This window comes from Vombatus ursinus, unplaced genomic scaffold (genome assembly GCF_900497805.2).
Source record: "Vombatus ursinus unplaced genomic scaffold, bare-nosed wombat genome assembly UNPS02014768.1, whole genome shotgun sequence".
Taxonomy (NCBI): Eukaryota; Metazoa; Chordata; class Mammalia; order Diprotodontia; family Vombatidae; genus Vombatus; species Vombatus ursinus.
Window position 1 is genome coordinate 35,295,314 of NW_020954546.1, and position 19,111 is coordinate 35,314,424.

The following is a 19,111-nucleotide window of genomic DNA, read 5'->3' on the forward strand; positions in this document are numbered from 1 at the left end:
TGTCCAGAACACTTCTCTTCTGCGGAGTAGCGAAGAACTGCTATGGCTGCTACTGGCCACTAGGGGGGCTGGGTGTGTGTGAGGTGGGGTGTACATGCGATCTCCCACCCCCACCCCCACCTGGCCAGAACTAAAATAATAAAATGCTGAGCTCACCGCTCCCCCTGCCCCCTCCCCCAGCACAAGGCTCCTCCTGCTGCCCGGTCAGTGCCCAGGCAGAGCAGACAGACCGACAGAAGGGGAGGTGAGAGGGGAGGGGGCTGACAGGATTGGTGGGCTGGGGGAGCCTGGGAGGGGTGGGAGAGTGCGGGTCTTAGTGGGAATCATGGGGAGTTGGAGGCTGAGTGCATGTAGGTAACACTGTCACTCAGGTTGTGTCTACACGACAGTGAGGTTCTGTGTGGTTTACACTATTGTGGCTATTTCAAGTTTGGTGTATGTGTATGTCCCAGTTTGTGTGTCTGGGTGTGGGGTGTAGATCTGTACGTCTCCCCACCACACTAATTGTACTTCCCTCCCCCCAAGCTCCCACCAAATGTTTCTAGAAGAACTTGACCCCAGATTACAAGGCATGAAGTCATTCTTCCCTCACCCCCCAAACAGGGCCAGTGTCACCTTCCACTTAAGGGCAGGGACAAATACTGGGGACCCAGTACCCTCCCTCCGGCCTCTGTAATTCCTCAGCCCTTGCACCTGGAGCGGCCCCCTCAGGTTTCCTCCGGCCCTGAGCCCCAGATCTCTCTTAGGACTTAGAAGTTTGGAAGGCACTGGAAGTGAAGTTCTGAGAGTGCCCCAGCCCACCCTCCCCCTGCATGCCCCCCAAGCCTTCCCCTATTGCCCAGGGAAAGAGGAGCAAGCTGGCCAGAGCTTCCCATTCCGTCAGCCCTCTAGGCTCTCCCTAGTCTAAGGAAGGAGCGGGGGGAAGACGAATTTCCCTGAAGCTCTCCACCCCCTCCTTCCATAGGAATTAGGCAGGGGCCCAAGAGAGTTGGCAAGGACCCCAGGCAGCTGTGTTGGGGGTGATGGGGCAGGAGAGGCGTTGACGGGTGAGGGTGTGGGCTGTGCTGATGGGTTGCTGCCAGGACTTCTTCCTACAGAGAGCCTCATCTGGGGTGAGTGGAAGCTGGGGAAGCAGGGAAGGAGACGAAAGATCTGTGATGCTTAGCCCAAGTCCCCCATCCTTCTTCCTGCCTCCCACCCCACCCAAGCATCCTGGGCTGCCCATTGTCCTGGGAACCTTGTCACTCCCAGAAGGATCTCTACCTTCCTTCACCCATTATCTCTTTTTGCACCTCTCCGGTCTAACAATTCCCTAATATTCCCTAGGCTCTGTGGGCCACCATGTCATCCTATCAGAAGGAACTGGAGAAGTATAGGGACATTGATGAAGATGAGATCCTGAGAAGCCTGAGCCCTGAGGAGCTAGAGCAGCTGGATTATGAGCTCCAAGAAATGGACCCCGAGGTAAGGGCATCGGACGGGAAGGCAGTGTCCAGAGCGAGGACCTGAAGGGTGTCTTCAGGGCTCCAGACTGCAGGGGGGCGGGCTCAGGGAATCCCTAAGGGTGCAAGGGGGTCAGATGGGGAGTCTGAAGACACTTCAGGGCGCCCTAAGGGTGTCCCAAATTTGGGAGTGGGGAGTCTGAGCTGGAACTTCCCCCCACTCCTACCCCCTCCCAAGAACATGCTCCTGCCAGCCGGGCTAAGGCAGCGTGACCAGACAAAGAAGAGCCCCACGGGGCCCCTGGACCGGGAAGCCCTGATGCAGCACCTGGAACGGCAGGCCCTGGAGACTAAGGAGAGAGATGACCTGGTGCCCTTCACAGGAGAGAAGAAGGGTACAGGAACCTTAGCGGGGCACTCGGCCTCCCACCCTGCTATTACTTTATTCTGTGTCATTGGCACTTCCCTGTTTCCCCCCTCTCCCTCATGCCCGTCATTCCCACTTGCAAGGCCCATTGTCTGGCCATTCCATATTTCTTGGGCTCTGTGAAGTAGCACCCCACTGGGGGTTAGAGGAAGAGGAATCCCAACATCTGGACCTCAAGTTCCTCCCTCTCCTTCCTGTAGAGACCCAGAAATCCTATTCTCCAATTCTCCCGTTTTCCCCAGCAAAGCCATCTTTCCTCTTAGCTCCATGTCCCAGCCCAGAGTCCCAAGTGTCTTGACATTCTAGACCCTAAGCCCTCACTCCTCTGTACCGACCAGGGTTTGGGTGTTGTAATACCCAGTCTGATAGGAGACCCAGATCTTATGATGCCCACACCTATCTAGGACCTATGCGTGTCGTCTGTAATCAAGGAGCTTGGGTAAGGAGGATCAGGGCAGACAGGAAACCAAGGATATGGGTTGGAAAACGTTTCCCTTTGCTGACTTTCATTCCTCTACCAGGGAAACCATTCATCCAACCTAAGAGGGAAATCCCTGCGGAGGAACAGATCACTTTGGAACCCGAGTTGGAGGAGGCTTTGGCCAAGGCCACAGATGCTGAAATGTGTGACATTGCAGGTGGGCAATCCCGGTGACAGAGGAGGAGGGAGGGGTTGGTCACAAGGCGTGTATTAATGGAGCATGGACGGGAGCGAGTATGCAAAGGGCTGAGAAACATCTTGGAAGAGTCATCAGTCCCTGCCGGGCTAAAGCCACGTCTCCTTCCCTTCCCCTGCCCCTAGACTCATTGGCGGGACGGTTTGGGGGAAGTTGAGTGTATCACTCCTCCGTTTGCTCACGTACCCCTCTGCCATCCCTTAGCCATTCTGGGCATGTACACACTGATGAGTAACAAACAATACTACGATGCCATCTGCAGTGGAGAAATCTGCAACACTGAAGGCATCACCAGTGAGTGGGTGCTGAGGGGAGGTGTAAAAACCAAAGGGGTGGGCTCAATGCTCATGGGGACAGGGCTGGGGGCATAAGGGCCAAAGGGAATGGGATGGGGTATGAGGGATGGGGGAACACGGGGGATTTCCCCCCTCCACCCCTTCCCCTCTAGGTGTGGTGCAGCCTGACAAATACAAGCCGGTACCAGACGAACCACCAAACCCTACGGACGTCGAGGAGACGTTGAAGAGAGTTCAGAACAATGACCAGGAGCTAGAGGAGGTGAACCTCAACAATATGCAGGTATTGAATTTGGCCCCACCCCAGAGGAGAAGATGACACATTCCAACGGGAAGGCCTCATTGTAGGAAGAAACCTGATCATCCCCTTTCCTGCTGATAGGACATCACAGCCTCCACAATTATTGAGCTGTGCCAGGCGATGAAGGGGAATACCCACGTCCGGAGCTTCAGCCTGGTAGCTACACGAAGTGGTGACCCTGTAGCCAACGTGAGTCCTGGGCACTCGCTCCCAATCACACTCCTCTCAGCTCAGCTGGGACCCCAAGCATGCCCATCAGTAGACCCTGCCCCTGGTCTTCCATCCTTGTTACCCAAACTTATGCAAAATCACCAGCTCCAATGGTTGGGAGGGAAGGGACCTCAAAGGTCATCTAGCCCAACCTCCCCCCACTCCCCATTTTACAGTTAAAATGGTGGTCTGACATCACCCAGGTCTTGGGCCTCAAGTCCGGTACTCCTCTTCCCAGTATGTCCCACTTCTCTCCGGCCTGGGAATTGACCCAGCTCACAGCACTGAAAGGCCTTGATGCCCTCTAAGGTGCCTTCCAGCTCTAAATCTACAAGCCAGGCAGTTCCACAAGATCCTTCTCTCACTGCCTACACTATGCTCTGCTTTCCTCTCATTTTGTGTCTTGCTCAGCTCCACTTTGCCCTCGTTGTCCCTCAAAATCTCCGCTGGAGACTTGTTTTCCACTGGCTCCTGGTCGATCCTATCCTCAGTGACATCTGCTCACCCAGCCCCTCATGTTCCTGTCATTTAGGCTATAGCCGAGATGCTTCGGGAGAACAGGAGCCTTCAGAGCCTCAACATTGAGTCTAACTTCATCAGCAGTACAGGATTCATGGCTGTGCTAAAGGCCGTTCGGGAGAATGCCACACTTACCGAGCTAAGGATGGACAACCAGGTTAATAGCTTCCTTTTCCAAGATAGCCCCTCTTCCCTGAACCCTGAACTTTCTGCAGAGAATCAAGACCAGCCCCCTTACTACCCTAACTCTGGAGCCACCCTTCTCTGACCCCTCAAAGAAACAGTAACCTTGGAGGGATAGTCAGTGGCCGGGGCAGAGTGGTCAACGGCTTGTCTTCTCTATTCCCTCCTTGTCAATGACTCCTGCCCCTCCCCCCAACCCTTCCAGCGTCACTGGCCAGGGGATGCTGTAGAGATGGAGATGGCTGCCATGCTGGAGCACTGTCCAGCCATAGTACGATTTGGCTACCACTTCACACAGCAAGGACCTCGGGCTCGGGCAGCTCGAGCAGTGACCCGGAACAACGAATTACGTAAGTGACCACTGAGTCGGAGGAAGTTACGAGGCTTAGAACTCTCGGGATTAGCTCTTCCAACATGAAGTTCAGTTAAGTGGCCGACTAGAGAAGTTCCAACAGAAATTGGAGGTTCTGAGTGGCTAACCTGGAAGTGAGTGGGGTTCTTCCCATGGACTCTGAGGGATCTGTGATCTCATCAATGGAGACACTCCCTTCAGCTGGACAGAACCAAACCCAGGTGTCTCTTCAGTCCCTGTCCTTCCATAAATCATTCATTCACAGGGAATCCAGCTAACGTGCTTCTTCTAGATGTCTTGCCATTGCAGTGGGACCCACAGGCTGTCTATTCCTCCTTATTCTGTGATCTCATACACGAGCAAGCTCTTCCCTTCTGCACCCCTCTCCAGCCTGTAAAATGGGCTTCCTGCCTGCCCTCATCTCTCTGGTGACATTACTTCCACACAGATTCCTGGGAAGTATGAGTAGCCAGAGAACAGATTGTGGAAGCTGAAGACAGTTTTATTAAGGGGATAGAGAAGCACAGAAGTTAGATGTCCTAAGACATTACCTTCCATGGGGTTCCTGGGGAGGAAATAATAAATGAACATTATTCTCCTGAATAGGCTCAAAGCCAAGAGCTTTGAGTATAGACCCATTTCCTGACTCCTCCTACTTCCACAGGTCGGCAGCAGAAGAAGACATAATGCTGTCCTTCCCCATTGTTTGAAGTTGGGACCCCTGGATGCTAGAATTCCCATCTCCCCTTCCTGTAAATAAAAGTCTTTTTGCCCACTTCACCTGCCGCTTTCTTTGGCCTGAGACTGGGCAAATGGGGAGGTGATCTTGGCATTAAACACCAACCCCCCCCTTCCCAGGGTGTCTGCCAGTTCACTAGAGGATTATTTATACCCCGGAGATCAGGAGGTTCTAGGCTCAGGTTACCTCGAAGGGGAGGGAGAAATCCCTCCCTTTACCAGCCCCCTTACGCCTCTGAGCCGCCCCAACACACACATCCTCTTTATTTCCACTCAGCGTTGGCTCCTCCAGTATTTCCTGAATTTGGCTAAGCCCTGCTGGAAAGCAGGAAAAGCCTCTGTGGAAATGGGAGGGGAAAACAGGGGGAGTTGAGGTAGGGAAGGCATCTGACAACTCAAAGGGCAGAGTCCTGCCCCGTATACTTTATTAATAGGGCAGAAGGCTGGGTGCAGCTGACGCTTGGCATGGCTCTGGAAGGGGCGGGTGTGGTATAGGGAGTTGTGCAGCCTGCAGGGTTAAAAGGACCTGAGATAGTTGTATGGCACACAGAGCCAGACCTTAGAGGAAGAAAGAACTTAGGTTCCTAGCATCTTCCCTGATTTATTTAAACAAAATAGGTGGGGAGGTCAGTATCAATCCAAGGGGAGATCTGGGGGTTCCTCTTCGTCAGAATCAAACTCCACATTCTTATCCTTTACCCACTGACCTCTTCCATCCTGGATCCAACCAGAGCTGAGAAGATCAGAGAAAAAAAGGTCTGGTTAGAATGAGAAAATAGGTTCACAGAAGAGAGGGAAAAGAGGGTGATAGAGAAGAAAACAAGAGTAGCAATACATCGGGCTACTGACCTGCGCAGGGTCAGATAATGGTCCAATGCTCTTCGTCTGGCAGGACTCAAGGGCACAGGGGTTGGGGCTGCTGCTGAATCTCTTTTGGCCTGTATATCACCCTCAGACTTAGATGCTCTGCCAGCCTTCTTGTCTGAAGGTTCCTCAGACTGGGGGGGCCTAGATGGGAGGTGGGGAACTGAAGGCAAAGGAGCTTCTGGTCTGAGGGAGAAGGAACAAAGTTTCCGGTGTTCATATACCAAGATAAGCTCCAAATGGGCACATGATTTAGACATAAAGGCTAATATCGTAAGCAAATTAGTAGTGCATGGAAGAAATAATCTGTTAGATTTATGGACAGAGGAAGAGTTCATGACCAAACGAGATAAAGAGGAGCTAAAATGGGTAATTTTGATTACATAAAATTAAAATTAAAAAGGTTTTGTACAAACAAAACCAAAGCAGCTAAAATTGGAAGAAAAGCAGGAAACTGGGGGAAAAATCTTTCCAGCAAACTTTTTTCATAAAGGTCTTATTTCTAAAATATAGAGGGAACTGAGTTAAATTTTCAAGAATAAGAACCATTCTCCAAATGATAAATGGTCAAAGGATATGAATCAGTAGTTTTGAAAGGAAGAAATCTAAGACATGAAAAAAATGCTCCAGATCACTAAATCCCCTTAATAAAAGGCCACATGTGGCCTTGAGGCCGCTAGTGTCCCGCCCCGGTATATATCTTTTGACCTAGCGATACTACTACTAGGTCTATAACCCAAAGAAATCAAAGAAAGAGGAAAATAATTCATGTGCAAAAATATTATAGCAGCTTTTTTGCAGTGGGAAAGAATTGGAAACTAAAGGGATGCTCATCCATTGGGGACTGGCTGAACAAGTTATGGTATATGAATGTGATAGAATATTATTGTTCTGTAAGAAACGATGAGGGCAGTTTTAGAAAAACCTGGGAAGATATGTATGAACTGATAGAAAGTGAAGTGAGCAGAACCAAGAGAACAATGTATATAATAATTGCAATATCATAAAGGTAATCAGCAATGAAAGACTCTGATCAATATGACGACAAAACACAATTCCAAAAGACTCAAGATGAAATGTGCTAACCCTTTCCAGATGGAGAGAGATAATGTCCTCAGAGTGCAGACTGAGGCATATTTTCTTTTCTCTCTCTCTCTTTTTTGGACATGACTAATGTGGAAATTTGTTTTGTATGACTATACATACTTGTAATGGATTTTGTTTTTCTTGACTTCTTAATGAATGGAGAAGGGTAATACAGAGAGAATTTGGAACTGAAAAATAAAATAAAATTGAGTTTTAAAGGTTTACAGGGTTGGGGAGGGAGCCAGTCCTCTTTTGTTCCTAATACACCAGAGTTATCTACTTCTGTTCCTCCCATCATAACAGTAATTCCCAGTAATCTTTCTGCCCATCCATACCCAAAGTCTACTATGGGTTCATATCCTTTGACCATTTATCATTTGGAAAATGGCTCCTATTCTTGAAAATTTAAGTCAATTCCCTACATGGGAACCTATGGATTTCTCCTTCCCATCTTCTCAACCCTTTGATATTCCCCTGTCTTCACATCTTTTTATTACTGAAAGCATTCATTTAACGGTTATCATGCATCCACTGTGCAAGGTGACGGAAGGTGGAAGGTTAAGATCCCTGTCCATGGGGAGTTTTATAGTCTAGTAACAAATGCTTCTAGATTGACTGCCCCATGTTTTCCTCTTCCCTTTTCTCGCCCATCTTCCTGTTTCTCTAATTTCCTTGCTCTTCTATAACCATTGCTGCCATTCTCCTGCTTCATCCTCTTGTTTCACCTTGTTTCTTTCTCTCTTCTATCCAATATTACCTGTTCCTCTGCCGTCGACAGCAACTGTTGTAATTCGGGGCTCTGCGTAGGGCACTTTGGGTAATTAAACGGGTCTGGGTCAGCAGAGGAGCCTGATGGGAAAGCAGAAGTAAACAAATGTTCTCAGACCTAGAGGGAATAAGACACTTCAAACCTCCCAGGATGAGAGTTTTACCTAGGCCAGACCTCCCTTTCTCACTTACCTGGTCCCCAGTCTTCTCAGTTCTCCATTCTACCTGCTGTTTTGGATTCTGTTCTTCTCCTTTCCACTGGTGCTTCTTGCCATAGAAATCTTGCAGGCCTGGTAGGGAAGAAGTATTCAGTATGGCTCAGGAAGGCTTTGTCAAGTAAGTGTTCTGCTTTTAACCTCCTAAATGCTTTTAACCTTACTGGCCAAGTGTCTCTTCCCTGAACGGTGAGCAGTCAACATGGTCAGTGTGTCCAATACAGGGCGGTGGGGACAGACAGCACAGGCAAATCTGGAGGGGAAAGGAGGGTAAAAGAGTTGTAATAGCCTCAGGGACCCTTGCTTTTGGTCATCTCAAAGCTATTCTTCCCTGCTCCCTTTGCAGGTCTTCCTACTCCTTTGCCAGCACACACCTCTTCCAATCCCCTTCCCCCATCACCCACCACTCTCCCTCTCTTTCCTGGAATCCAAGGTTTCAAGAATCAACATTTTCTTCTCATCATCCCCTTGTCTGTCTCCTCAAGTTTGACGTCTCCTAGACCTCACCGTCCATCTCGAAGCATCAATGCCTCATCTTCTGGGATATAACTGGCCAGCAAGTCCCCAACTCTTCGCTTCTAGAAAAGGAGTAGGCAAGGTATGGTCCAAGGCTGTAACCAGAAATTCTGGTGCTGAGGACAAGGCAGTGGGTGGGGAGGGGAAAAACTGGGGGGGCAACCAGGACACCAAAGGCCAGCCCTGGGAAGGAAGTTGGGTGGGGCCAGTCCATGGATGACTTTATTTTGTGGTGAAGACCCTGAGATCCCGACTCAGGGGTACAGGTAATCATCATTCTCACTGAGCCGCCTAGCTTTCCTGTAAGCCACAATTAGGTCAGGGGAAGAAAGGCTTATCCCCCAGGGAACCTCGTCTATGTCTCCCCACACCCACAATTCAGCTGTCCCCCTCCAAGTCTTCTGATATCCCAACTCCTTACCAATAGGAGGCCAAGGGTAGTAGAAGAGGGAGAGGAAGCGTTCTACCTCAAACCTGGGATGCAGGGTTACAGGGGTAGGGCAAAAGTGGCCTGGCTGTTTTTACTTTTGACTCTAGTAGGTTGTCTGTGACTCACTCCCAAATGTCAATCAATAGTCAATATACATATATTAAGGGCTGGGGACACAAATATGAAAAAGCCAGTGCATGCCCTCAAGAAGCTTACAATCTAATCATGAGGGTAGACAACACACAGAAAAAAGCTGAAAAGTAGGGGAAGGGGTATGAATTTTGAAGCCCCAAACGAGTGCAGGCGGGTGGGAAATGAAGAGTCGTCTAACGGGATGTCTGTCCCATCCCTTCTCCAATCAGTGGGGCAGGGGGCACTGAGGAGGGGAGTGAGTAACGAGGCCGATTGGATCTTGCAACATAAATAAGATTTCTCAACGAGGAATTTACTAGGGGCACGGCGGAGAAGTCAAAGAAGTTCAAACTGAACTCCGGACATGGAAGCGACATCCCTCTAAACGGCTGCGCCTTGGCAAAAGCCCCGTGGGTCCAGCCTAGTTTTGGGTCTCGCTGGGGCTACGGGGAGGAATGAGGGCTCCCCTCCTCCCTCTCTTCTCCTGCCCTCCCCATCCTCTCCTTGGATCCCTTCCTCCTTCCCCTCCCCCACCCCGCATGGCCCCGCCCCTTGAGGTTGCCGAGGCAACGCATGAGCCTACGCTCAGGAGCGACAACTACCCCACTTCTCACCTTGAGCACACTGAGCTGGCTCCAGTCGTCCCCCTCCCTCTTGAAGGACATGGTGTCTATCGCAGCCCTCCTCCACAAACTACAGCAGGTCCACCACCCAGACTCCGACGCCTTCACAGCCACCGTAGCTTCCACAGGCGCGGCGTGAGGGAGCGGTAATTTTTGGTTGGTTGGTTTCTTACTTCCGGGGCCTATGCTTCCGGGGATGCTGGAGCACTTTTCCTGGGCTCCCTCCGATTGGCCTCGCGAAAGGACTACATTTCCCAGGATGCTTTGGGGTCCCGCGGCTCTCTGGGAATTCAAGTCTTTCCCAGCGTCTCCGGAGCCCCGGGGCTGTAAGGCCCTTTAAACCGGAGGGTTTGGGGCTGTCTCTTGGTCCCGGAGCCCGCATGGGCCGCGTGAGCTTCCACCCGGGCCGGGGTGGGGAGCTGGCCCAGCCGCGCTCGCAGGGACGCCTCTAGGGCCCCAGCAGCTCCTCGCGCCTCGGCTGCGGGCAGCGACCGAACCGGTTGCTGTGGAACCCGGCGCCGGGGCCTTAGACGGGAGAGGCGGGGCTCCGCACTTGGGCTTTACTAGGGCGGGAGATCCGCCGCCCGGAGCGGGAGTCGGCGGCCTATGGCGGAGGCCGGCCCCCGGGATCTGGGCTGAGAAGGGCTCCTCGAAGGTCAGGGGTCAGAGGGGGTCAGGGTCGGAGGTCGGGTCCGGGTTGGGCCGACGAGGCCATGGCGTCCCCCTCCCGTCAGGCGTCCCCGGGAGGCTCGGGGCTCCTGCGAGGGAGCCGGGCCCGGTCTTACGGCAGCCTGGTGCAGTCGGCCTGCTCCCCGGTGCGGGAGCGGCGCGTGGAGCACCTGCTGGAGCCCGGGGACACCCTGGCCGGTCTGGCGCTCAAGTACGGGGTGACGGTGAGTGGGCGGGGGGCACGGCGGGGGCACCTTCCCGGAGGGCTTACCTGGGCTCAGCCTCGCGGCTCCCCCCGGACCCCGGGGCTGTGGCCAGGCCGGGTTCAGAGCCTGGACTGTGCCAGCCCAGGACGGATCCGAATGCCTGGCTGGAGGAGCATCCTCGCCCCCTCCCTCTTCTCCTCCCACCCCTTCCACATCGAGATAATTCGGTACATAGATCAGAGAGAGAGAGATCGTGAAGGCAAAAGTTATCTCCTCTGATCCTTACCACAACCTTGGGAGGTTGGTGCTATTGGATCCTCATTTTACAGATGAGGAAACTGAGGCTGAGGCCCAATTTGAACCCAGGACCTCCTGCCTCCCCGCCCCGCGCCCCCCCCCCCCAGAGCCACAGAGGACAGCCCCCGAAGTCTCCGTGAAGAGCCCAGGTGTGGGAAGGGTGCCCCCCATAAATAAGGGTACATCCTATAGATGGAGGAAAGCATGGAGTTAAAGTTGGGGGGGGGGCGCCTTGTGACCACTGTCCAACCTCCCACCCGCACTGCCTGCTATGGTTGTAGAAATGGACCAAGTGTGTGGGTGTATTTACCAGCATACTTTGGCATTGAGCTAATCACCTGGGGATCACAAGACAGACAGACAGACAGACAGACAGACAGACAGACAGACAGACAGACAGACACACACACACACACATCTCTCTCGCGCTCTCTCTCTCTCTCTCTCTCTCTCTCTCTCTCTCTCTCTCTCTCTCTCTCTCTCTCTCTCTCTCTCTCACACACGGTATCCAGGAGAACATAGAACACAGCCCTGGACTGCCCCCTTCTGCCACAGCCTTGGCTGATCATCAGGCTGTCCTGTCTCCAGGTTTTGCTGCGAGAGGCTGCCCTTGTCTGGAACTCAGTCCAACAGGGATGTTGCTTTCCCTCCCCCAAGGGTGGTTGTGAGGAGTCAACTGTATCGCGTCATTGTGAAATCATTTTTTAAAAAGTCTGAAAACAAAATGAGAGAACAGTAAATGCACTTTGAAGCACAAACATGCTATACGAATTCAAGGTATTATTAACTTTGGGGTTATTCAGAGTTTCCTTCTTTTAATAACAGCATTTCTAGAGCACTTGAAAGCCCCCAGAACGTTTTACCTGTTGTCCCTTTTGATCCTCATAACCACCCTGTGAGTTAGGTGCTGTTAGTCTCATTTACAGGTGAAGGAACTGAGGCTGAGAGTGGTGACTGACTTCCTCAGGATCCTACATCTGATAAGTGACTGAGGCAGGATTCAGACTGAAATCTCCCTGACGCCTAGTCCAGTGATCTGTTATTCGAGTTCATTATGATAGTTTTGTGCTAGGGTAGAAATATCTTGGTTACAAGTGAGGTTTCCAGTAGTTGGACTGAGTGGATCCCTTCTAACACTAACATTCTTAGGGACTCTTGATTCTGAGTACTGTCTTCCCAATGTGTTATGTTTCAGTTTAGCCAAGGTATACATATGCCGACAAATTCGTGTTTAATAATAAATATTTCAGGGTACCAAATTTATCAATAAGGAACCCTAAGTTCTTTAGAGTTTGCTACTAACTTTTTCTGTGTTCTTAGGCAAGTCATGGTCTCTTAAGTAGGCCTCAGTATATTCATCTGTAAATCAAGGATAATACCTGCCCTCCCTATTCTTTGGGATGGTTGTTAATATCAAATAAAGCAATGGATTTGAAAATACATTTAAAAATAGGAAATATTATAAATTTGGGAGCTATGTTATTATTTCTGTTATTAATCTGGTGCCCCTCCCTTTTTTTCCCCCAAGATGGAACAGATTAAGCGTGCTAACCGACTTTATACTAATGACTCCATCTTCCTCAAGAAAACTCTCTATATTCCCATCCTGACTGAGCCCCGGGGATTATTCAATGGGCTAGATTCTGAGGAGGAAGAAGACAAGGAGGAAGGGATGCCACTGAGTCGAGGTGGAGCTGAAGGCCCCTCAGCCTTGAGGAAAAAACAAGAGGAGAAAGCCAATGGTGAAGGCCTTTCCTCCAGATGTGGCCAGGACCTCCCCGTACCCAGCCATGACCTCTCTGCCACTGACTTCCTCAAGAAGATTGACTCCCAGATCAGTTTGTCGAAGAAGGCTGCCGTCAGGAAGCTGAAGAAAGGCGAGACTGGGTGAGTCTTTGGCGTTTCTGACCCTCACCAGAAACCTTTGGTGAGCACAGGAGGTGGGAAGCTAGGCCTTGGCACTGAAACGCTGTGGGATTCCACTTTCTTTCTCTTGAAGATCAAGGAGTTGGGTTAGATGAGCTCAAAGGCCCCTTCCAGCTTAAAATTTGAATTCCAGAAGCAAAGTGAGCTAACGCCTGCTGGAATACATCTGTGGTACACAGGGGGTTATGGTTTCAGGTTCCTCTTACTGCTCTGTCCTTTCAGGGGTGAGGCGAACTGAGCCTTGGGCAGACTTGGCAGCGTTATGGAGGCAGCTTGCTAGATCTCTCTCTGTCTCTCTCTTTCTGTCTCTGTCTCTCTGTCTCTCTCTCTCTCTTTAGTTCACACCCACCCCCCACCCCCATCCCGGCTCTTCCTGCAGATGAGAAATGTGTAACATGTTTAGCACAGTGCCTGGCACAGGTGCATAGTAAGTGCTTGTTCCTTCCTTGCCTCCCTTCCTGATTGCTTTTCCCTTCATCTTTACCTGCAGGGTGCCCGGGGAGGATCTGCATCCCCACTTGGCTTCCCCCCGAAAGCAGCAACGGGCAGTACTGGGCCCTGTACCCCTGACTCGAACCACAAGGGCAGCCACCTTACGGGACCAGGAAGATGAAATCTTTAAACTCTGATACCCCCAAAACTGTTGGGAAGAGAGAAGCAGTAGAGGAGAACCTGTCTGATGGGTTGAAAGTTGAGGATCCACCATCTCAGCCCATCTCTGCTTTGGCTTCCCTGCCCCGCCCTCATCCCCCTGACCTGGCCTTCTTGTCATGCCAGGGACTACGGCCAGACGCTGTGGGAGGAATTGTAGGCAAGAATGGAAGGGTTGAGATTAGATCCTTTCCAAACTCTTCTGACTGAATCTTGGGATCTTGTAGATTCAGAGAGCTCTGTCTGTCCCTTTCTTTCCTCTCTCTGATTCCTGTCACAGTTTCTTGGCCTTACTGTAGGGGTGGAGGGATCTCCAGAACCTGTCCCCCCACACCCTCCTACCCTCCTCTCTAATTTATTTGGTGCTATGTTGGAATCCTATTTATTGGCTATATTTTGTTTTCCTAGCAGGAGATGGGAGTCCTCCCAGCTCTCAGGGGATGGTGGCTAAGAAATGATCAGCCATGATGGCTGCTCCCGTAGTCCCCTCAGTCAGGGAGCCCTGGGGACCGTTGGGAGTGTGGGTATGTCTGAGCCCCAGTCCCTGCTGTGTAGCACTGAGGTCCTGAACCAGCCTCCCGAGAAGCTGTACCAACTTTCTTCCCCAAATCGGGAAGTGAAATGCTGGACTTCGCCTTGACCTCACTGGTCCTTTTTTCTTTCTCATGGTTCAGGAGATTAGAGATTTTGCTCACCCTTTCCCTCGCTACATTTCTGCCCTGTTCCACTGAGCTGTATATTGGGGTAGATAGAGGGATGGGAGCCGTGGCCACAGGCCACCTGGATGGGTAGTCAGTCAGTTTGGGATTTAAAGAGCAGGTCTGACTACCTGTGTTCTGCGTGCGTGCGTGCGTGCATGTGTGTGTGTGTGTGTTGTGTGTCTCCCCTACACATACTGAGCACTGGAGGCTTCTTCTGTTACCTCCATGGCCTCCTGGTTCCTTTCTTTCTTTCCATTGCATATTTATTTATGGTTTGTAGCACCAGCTTGAGGTGTAGTTCTGTATTTTTGAAGAGAAAACAGCAGGCTAGGGAGGCTCTTTGGGGCTAAGAGTCTGCCTTATTTTGTAATTTAATGTTGGACATGGGGGAAAGTGAATGTGTTTTCCCATTCCCCTCTCCCTGTGTTGATAGTAGGTTGTTAGAAACTGCAGAGATTAAACATGGAGCCCTGTGCATGGTTTAGCAGGTTTATTTCCCTTCTGAGTATCTTCCCCTGCCCTGACCTTCTCTGGGGGCAAGGCTTCCAGCATCCACCCAGACTGGCCCCAGGCCTGGCCCCCTGGGCTGGCTTTGAGTCTGACACCCCTCCTCCGCCCTCCCGTCCCCTAGTCAGCAGCTTGGGGTGCTGTCCTCCCTCTTCCTGGAAGGGATTTCCCCATACCATGTGTCCATACCATGGGGAAGTGGAAGGTCCGACTTTCACTTCACCTTTTTCAGGCAGCTTCATTTCCTGTCCTGGTGGCCAGAGGCACAGGGGAGGGAAGGGCTTGTGAACCCCCGGGGCCTCGCACTCGAGGGTAAAAGCCGCACTCTAAGGAGACCCAACCCAGCCCCAAGGGGGCTGGGGGGCCAGAGAGCCTTGGCCTGCTGCCTGTCGGGAGGCTGCCCCCTCGTTGGGATAGACGGAGCCAGGACACCAGGCCTCAAAGCTTTCCCTCGTCCAGCAGCTTCCTGAGCCCGTCGCAGATCTTGCTGAGGTGCTGCGCGTAGCCGGGGCTGTAGAGGGCCGTGAGCAGGCCGGGGTCTGAGAAGTGGTCGAAGACGTGGCGGATTCGGCCGTGAGACTTGGGCGTGAGGTGGTGCCTCACCAGCTCTAGTAAGGTGTCGCGGCACTCCGTCAGCAGACCCGCCAGCACAGCCGCTTCGAAGGTGAAGTCCACCTCACCGAAGCTCAGGGCGGTCATGGCGCCTTGGCGCAGCTTCTGGCGGAATTGGTCAGCCGCCGCCATCTCCCCGGGGCCAAACTGCTCATTTCGGTGCAACACCGCCACCTTAATGGCCACCTTGACCAGGTCCTTGATGACCCGCTGGGCCTCGCCCCGGCTGTGGGTGTACTCTTTGGACACCTTGTAGAGTTCATCCAGCACGTCGCTGCTGGTGTCGTCGATGAAGAGGTGCGCCACTGACCTCCCAGCCAGCTTGCTCAGGAGCTTTTTCTCTGCCTGCAGGGCGAGGTTTCTTGAGCTGAAGGGCTCCATGATCCCTGATAGGGCAGAGACCCCAGTCCATGTTAAATATCAACAGAAGGGACAAGCTGCCAGGTCCCTGCGAGGGAGCCGGGTGGCTTTCCCTCCCCCGTTGGCTGTCCCCCTTTCCTGCCAGCTGTAGCTGGGTCCCTGTCTCTTCCTGTGAGCCCCCACATTCTTGCATCTTTGGGGCTCTGTTCTGGAGACTCTGAACCTCTGAGGGTAGGACAGATGAGCCAGGGAGAGGGTTGGCTAGGGGACTGATGAAGGTATCTAGGAAAGCAGCCCACCGTGAGCTAAGCCTCAGAAGAAAGCAAATATGGAAGGAAGGGAGGGCAGACTGAAAGAAAGCAGGTGACGAGGGGCTGGTCCCACGTGCTCTTCTCAGCAGCAGGGGAGGCTAGGGGTCAGGCCCTCCCCCCCACCCCAAAGAACTTAATCCTGGGAACTCAGCGATTCTATTTGGGGCTGAATTGGGGACCCTGTAGCCCTTGCAGAAGGCTGACTGGGTCCTAGAATTTCCCCCAAACTAGGCTCCCTGCCTCAGGTTCCTCCGGTGCTTTTGCTTCTCACTTCCCCCTCCCCGCCTCTACAGGATGTGGCTGTGACCACAGGGAGGAGCAGACGCGCCCTCTCCCACTCCTCACAGTGGGAGCCTGGAAGGGTCAGATGGATGGGTACCTGGAGTCCCACTCCCCAGCGGGGTTCATGCAGTCAGGAGCCAGGGAGGAATTTTGCTCCTGACGTAGCGTAGGCTCTTCAGTTCTGCGCCGGGCACCTGGGAGCAGAAGGAGCCGGGTGGGCCCTGCTTCCTCTCATTCGTGCTCTTGTCACCCCCGCTTTCTGTCTCCCTCTCTGTGTCTGTACCATTGTCACAATCTCAGTCCCTCTGTGCTCTGGTCCCTTAGTCCCTCTCGTCCCCTTTGACTGGTCACTCGTCTCCCAAGTTCTCCCTGCGTTTCATCCCACCATCCCTCATCCCCTCAGCTTGTTCTGCTCTCTCCCTTCATTCTTTTGGCCCCATCTGTGTCCAGTTACCCCCGTTCTGCCCCCCACCGTCCCTGGTGAGATATCTCCCAGGCGTTAACACTTCCCCTGCAAAATAGAAGGGCTGAGGGTGAGGGAAGCGTCGCCTGCTCAGTCCTGCTTTTTACCCCCCTCCCCAACGTGTCCCTTCACCATGGCCCATCTCTCACCTTTGAGGCCAGTCTTGCTTTGGATGTACCCAGAGAACTGACAGAGGATGAAGAAACTTTGAAGAGTCTCTGGTCTAGCACCGCCCCCAGCCCCACCCTCCTTCCCTCTTTCCTCTTCTCTCTTCTCTTCCCCCACCCCCCAGCGTGTGCAGACACAGTGAGGTCTAGGACTCCAAGGACAAGAGCCTCCTAGCAATGACAAAGGAAGAAAGTCAGTGGGCCTTTTAGGAGGGAAAACCCCAAACTCTCGATCCCTATTATTGAGGTATCCTGATTCTCTTGGTATGTTTCTGTCTGTCTCTCACCTACTCTCCCCAAGGCCCCTCGTCTCTTTGTTTCTGATGTTCTGCCTTATGAGATAGTGGGCTCCTTGTCACTGGAGGGCTAGAGGTATCCAGGCAGAGGCACAGTGAATGTTGTAGGGAAGATTAATAAAACAGGTGGGGTATAACTCTCAGAATCCTTTAACGGAAGAAACCAGGTTCTTGGGACTCACTGGAGAGGAGTCTGGGGGCTGGAACCTAGCAGTATCTAGCTCATCTCTATTCCCTCTCCTAATGTGCTGCCTGCTGAGAGGAAGGGACATGGGACGGGGATAGGCTTCTAGTCCGCTGGTCGTTAGGGGAACATGTTTCCTTCTTGTTTTTCACCTCATCTGTGGGAGTGAAGAAATAGGGCAGCTTACCTGAGCCACGGGTGTAAGACCACAGATGGTCAGCAGGTGTCAGCATATACTGAGAAACAAAATTCACAAAACTCAAGTCTCTCCAAGCCCTTGAGATCCATTTGTTCAATGTGCCTACACATTGTCCAATGCGCTGGACTTTGTCGGGCATAAGAGGATAAAAAAAAAGATGCTCTCCCTGCCCTCGAGATTACATTCTACTGGAGATGGGAATTGACAGATCCGTGGGTAAGTATAGCATAAAATTAGGAGTGATGAGCACAGAGGAGAGATCAGACCGCCCTCGGAACACTAGGTGTCAGGAAAGGTTCCATTGACAGTCTCACTCAAGCTGAGTCTAAGAAGGGAAGATAAAAATTCTAAAGGCAGGGGTGAGGAAGGAGTGTGTTCGTAGCTGTGTGTGAAGGAGGCAGATATTGGATCAGGTTTGGGAAACAGCTGGTAATCCGATTTGTCTGGAATGGAGAGTCTAGGAAGGGGACTAATGTGGAGGGCCTAAAAACCAGGCCCTCTAGGCCCTCCAGTTTGTATTTTATGCAAGTATTTTATTCAGATGCTTGGAGACAGTTATCATGCATGTTCATGCTCTCTTTCCCCCCACCCCCATCCTTCTTTAAACATTCACAGTACCTTAAGTCAATTTTATAAGTTTCGAGGTTTAAAGGGATAACATTTTATAATTTGAAAAATTGGGTTATAGAGACAAGGATATTCAGGAAAATGTATTCTTTTATAGTTCTAGATAGCCAGGGATTTATGGTAATGTGGTTCAGAATATAAATGTTACAGGAGTTTAAGAAAGGGAACATTGCTAAAGAAAGGCTTTAGCTCCGTTTTCTGATTCTTCCCTTAAGGATCAAACTCTCACCACACCCTGCCTGCCATTCTTCCTTCAAAATATCCATTTCCCATTCCACCTGATCTGACTCCTTATCATCCCATTCCTGGACTATTGCTGTAGTCTCCCAACTAACCCGTTCACATGGTGGCTTTTTCTAAAACAATAATTCCAAGTGGTCTCTGCCTACCCTATAGGGTTGTTGTGAGGATCAAGCAAAATAATACGTAAATAGTCTCTGTGTAGTACCCCTTCTTGGAGAATCATCCAACTTGTACTTGAATTGCAGGGTTGGGTCCCCAGAGGGTGACTGTTACTCTCAGGTCCTGGGGTGCCCGGTGGGTCTGCACTCCAGAAACGATACTTCACAAGCGGCCAACAGTGAACTTGCCCTTAACAGTTAGCCAGTAGAAACAGTTGGCATAGAGCAACACCATTTACTAATGCAGAACGGTAAAAACAAGCTACAAAACATTCCCCCCACAAACCTAAATGCACCCTTCCACAAATAGACACAGAAGAGTGGGAACAAACTGGGGATACAGCGATGGGCACACGCACACGGGTAGCCCATGTGGCTAGGGCAACCCGTACTTCAGGCAGTTCAAGGCCTCCCTTGTGCTGCTGCCACGTGGATGCATTGTCTCTGATGGGCACCTGGGCTCCCAGTGCATC

General features: G+C 51.8%; 4 protein-coding genes across 10 annotated transcripts; 2 read left to right on the forward strand and 2 right to left on the reverse strand.

The window, feature by feature from the left end:
- Positions 1–1,151: 1,151 nt before the first annotated feature.
- On the forward strand, positions 1,152–5,153 carry LOC114042966 (tropomodulin-4). The gene is made up of 9 exons (XM_027861744.1): positions 1,152–1,464; positions 1,681–1,837; positions 2,391–2,507; positions 2,751–2,840; positions 2,995–3,125; positions 3,225–3,332; positions 3,886–4,029; positions 4,261–4,405; positions 5,072–5,153. The coding sequence occupies exons 1-9, from the start codon at positions 1,342–1,344 to the stop codon at positions 5,092–5,094; spliced, it is 1,038 nt and encodes a 345-aa protein (XP_027717545.1). The 5' UTR covers positions 1,152–1,341; the 3' UTR covers positions 5,095–5,153.
- Positions 4,889–10,177, reverse strand: LOC114042967 (sodium channel modifier 1-like). 3 transcript variants are annotated; one of them, XM_027861745.1, is made up of 7 exons: positions 9,771–10,177; positions 8,586–8,656; positions 8,243–8,331; positions 8,056–8,153; positions 7,853–7,944; positions 5,995–6,195; positions 4,889–5,878 (listed from the first exon to the last, which is right to left on the reverse strand). In XM_027861745.1, exons 1-7 carry the CDS (start codon positions 9,819–9,821, stop codon positions 5,779–5,781), a joined length of 702 nt encoding a protein of 233 aa, XP_027717546.1. In that variant the 5' UTR covers positions 9,822–10,177; the 3' UTR covers positions 4,889–5,778. The 3 variants fall into 3 exon arrangements, with proteins under 3 accessions (XP_027717546.1, XP_027717549.1, XP_027717547.1); XM_027861748.1 differs by having other exon boundaries at positions 8,586–8,689; positions 9,771–10,175; XM_027861746.1 differs by lacking the exon at positions 9,771–10,177 and adding an exon at positions 9,016–9,608.
- A 286-nt stretch (positions 10,178–10,463) lies between these two features.
- On the forward strand, positions 10,464–14,704 carry LOC114042968 (lysM and putative peptidoglycan-binding domain-containing protein 1-like). Of its 3 annotated transcripts, XM_027861751.1 has the most exons (4): positions 10,658–10,672; positions 11,464–11,728; positions 12,480–12,838; positions 13,368–14,704. In XM_027861751.1, exons 2-4 carry the CDS (start codon positions 11,711–11,713, stop codon positions 13,504–13,506), a joined length of 516 nt encoding a protein of 171 aa, XP_027717552.1. In that variant the 5' UTR covers positions 10,658–10,672; positions 11,464–11,710; the 3' UTR covers positions 13,507–14,704. The 3 variants fall into 3 exon arrangements, with proteins under 3 accessions (XP_027717550.1, XP_027717552.1, XP_027717551.1); XM_027861749.1 differs by lacking the exon at positions 11,464–11,728 and having other exon boundaries at positions 10,464–10,672; XM_027861750.1 differs by lacking the exon at positions 10,658–10,672 and having other exon boundaries at positions 11,434–11,728.
- LOC114042969 (tumor necrosis factor alpha-induced protein 8-like protein 2) lies at positions 14,705–17,011 on the reverse strand. Of its 3 annotated transcripts, none has more exons than XM_027861752.1 (3): positions 16,914–17,011; positions 16,399–16,495; positions 14,705–15,734 (listed from the first exon to the last, which is right to left on the reverse strand). In XM_027861752.1, exon 3 carries the CDS (start codon positions 15,727–15,729, stop codon positions 15,175–15,177), a length of 555 nt encoding a protein of 184 aa, XP_027717553.1. In that variant the 5' UTR covers positions 15,730–15,734; positions 16,399–16,495; positions 16,914–17,011; the 3' UTR covers positions 14,705–15,174. The 3 variants fall into 3 exon arrangements, with proteins under 3 accessions (XP_027717553.1, XP_027717554.1, XP_027717555.1); XM_027861753.1 differs by having other exon boundaries at positions 16,399–16,578; positions 16,914–16,948; XM_027861754.1 differs by lacking the exon at positions 16,399–16,495 and having other exon boundaries at positions 16,914–17,003.
- Positions 17,012–19,111: the final 2,100 nt, after the last annotated feature.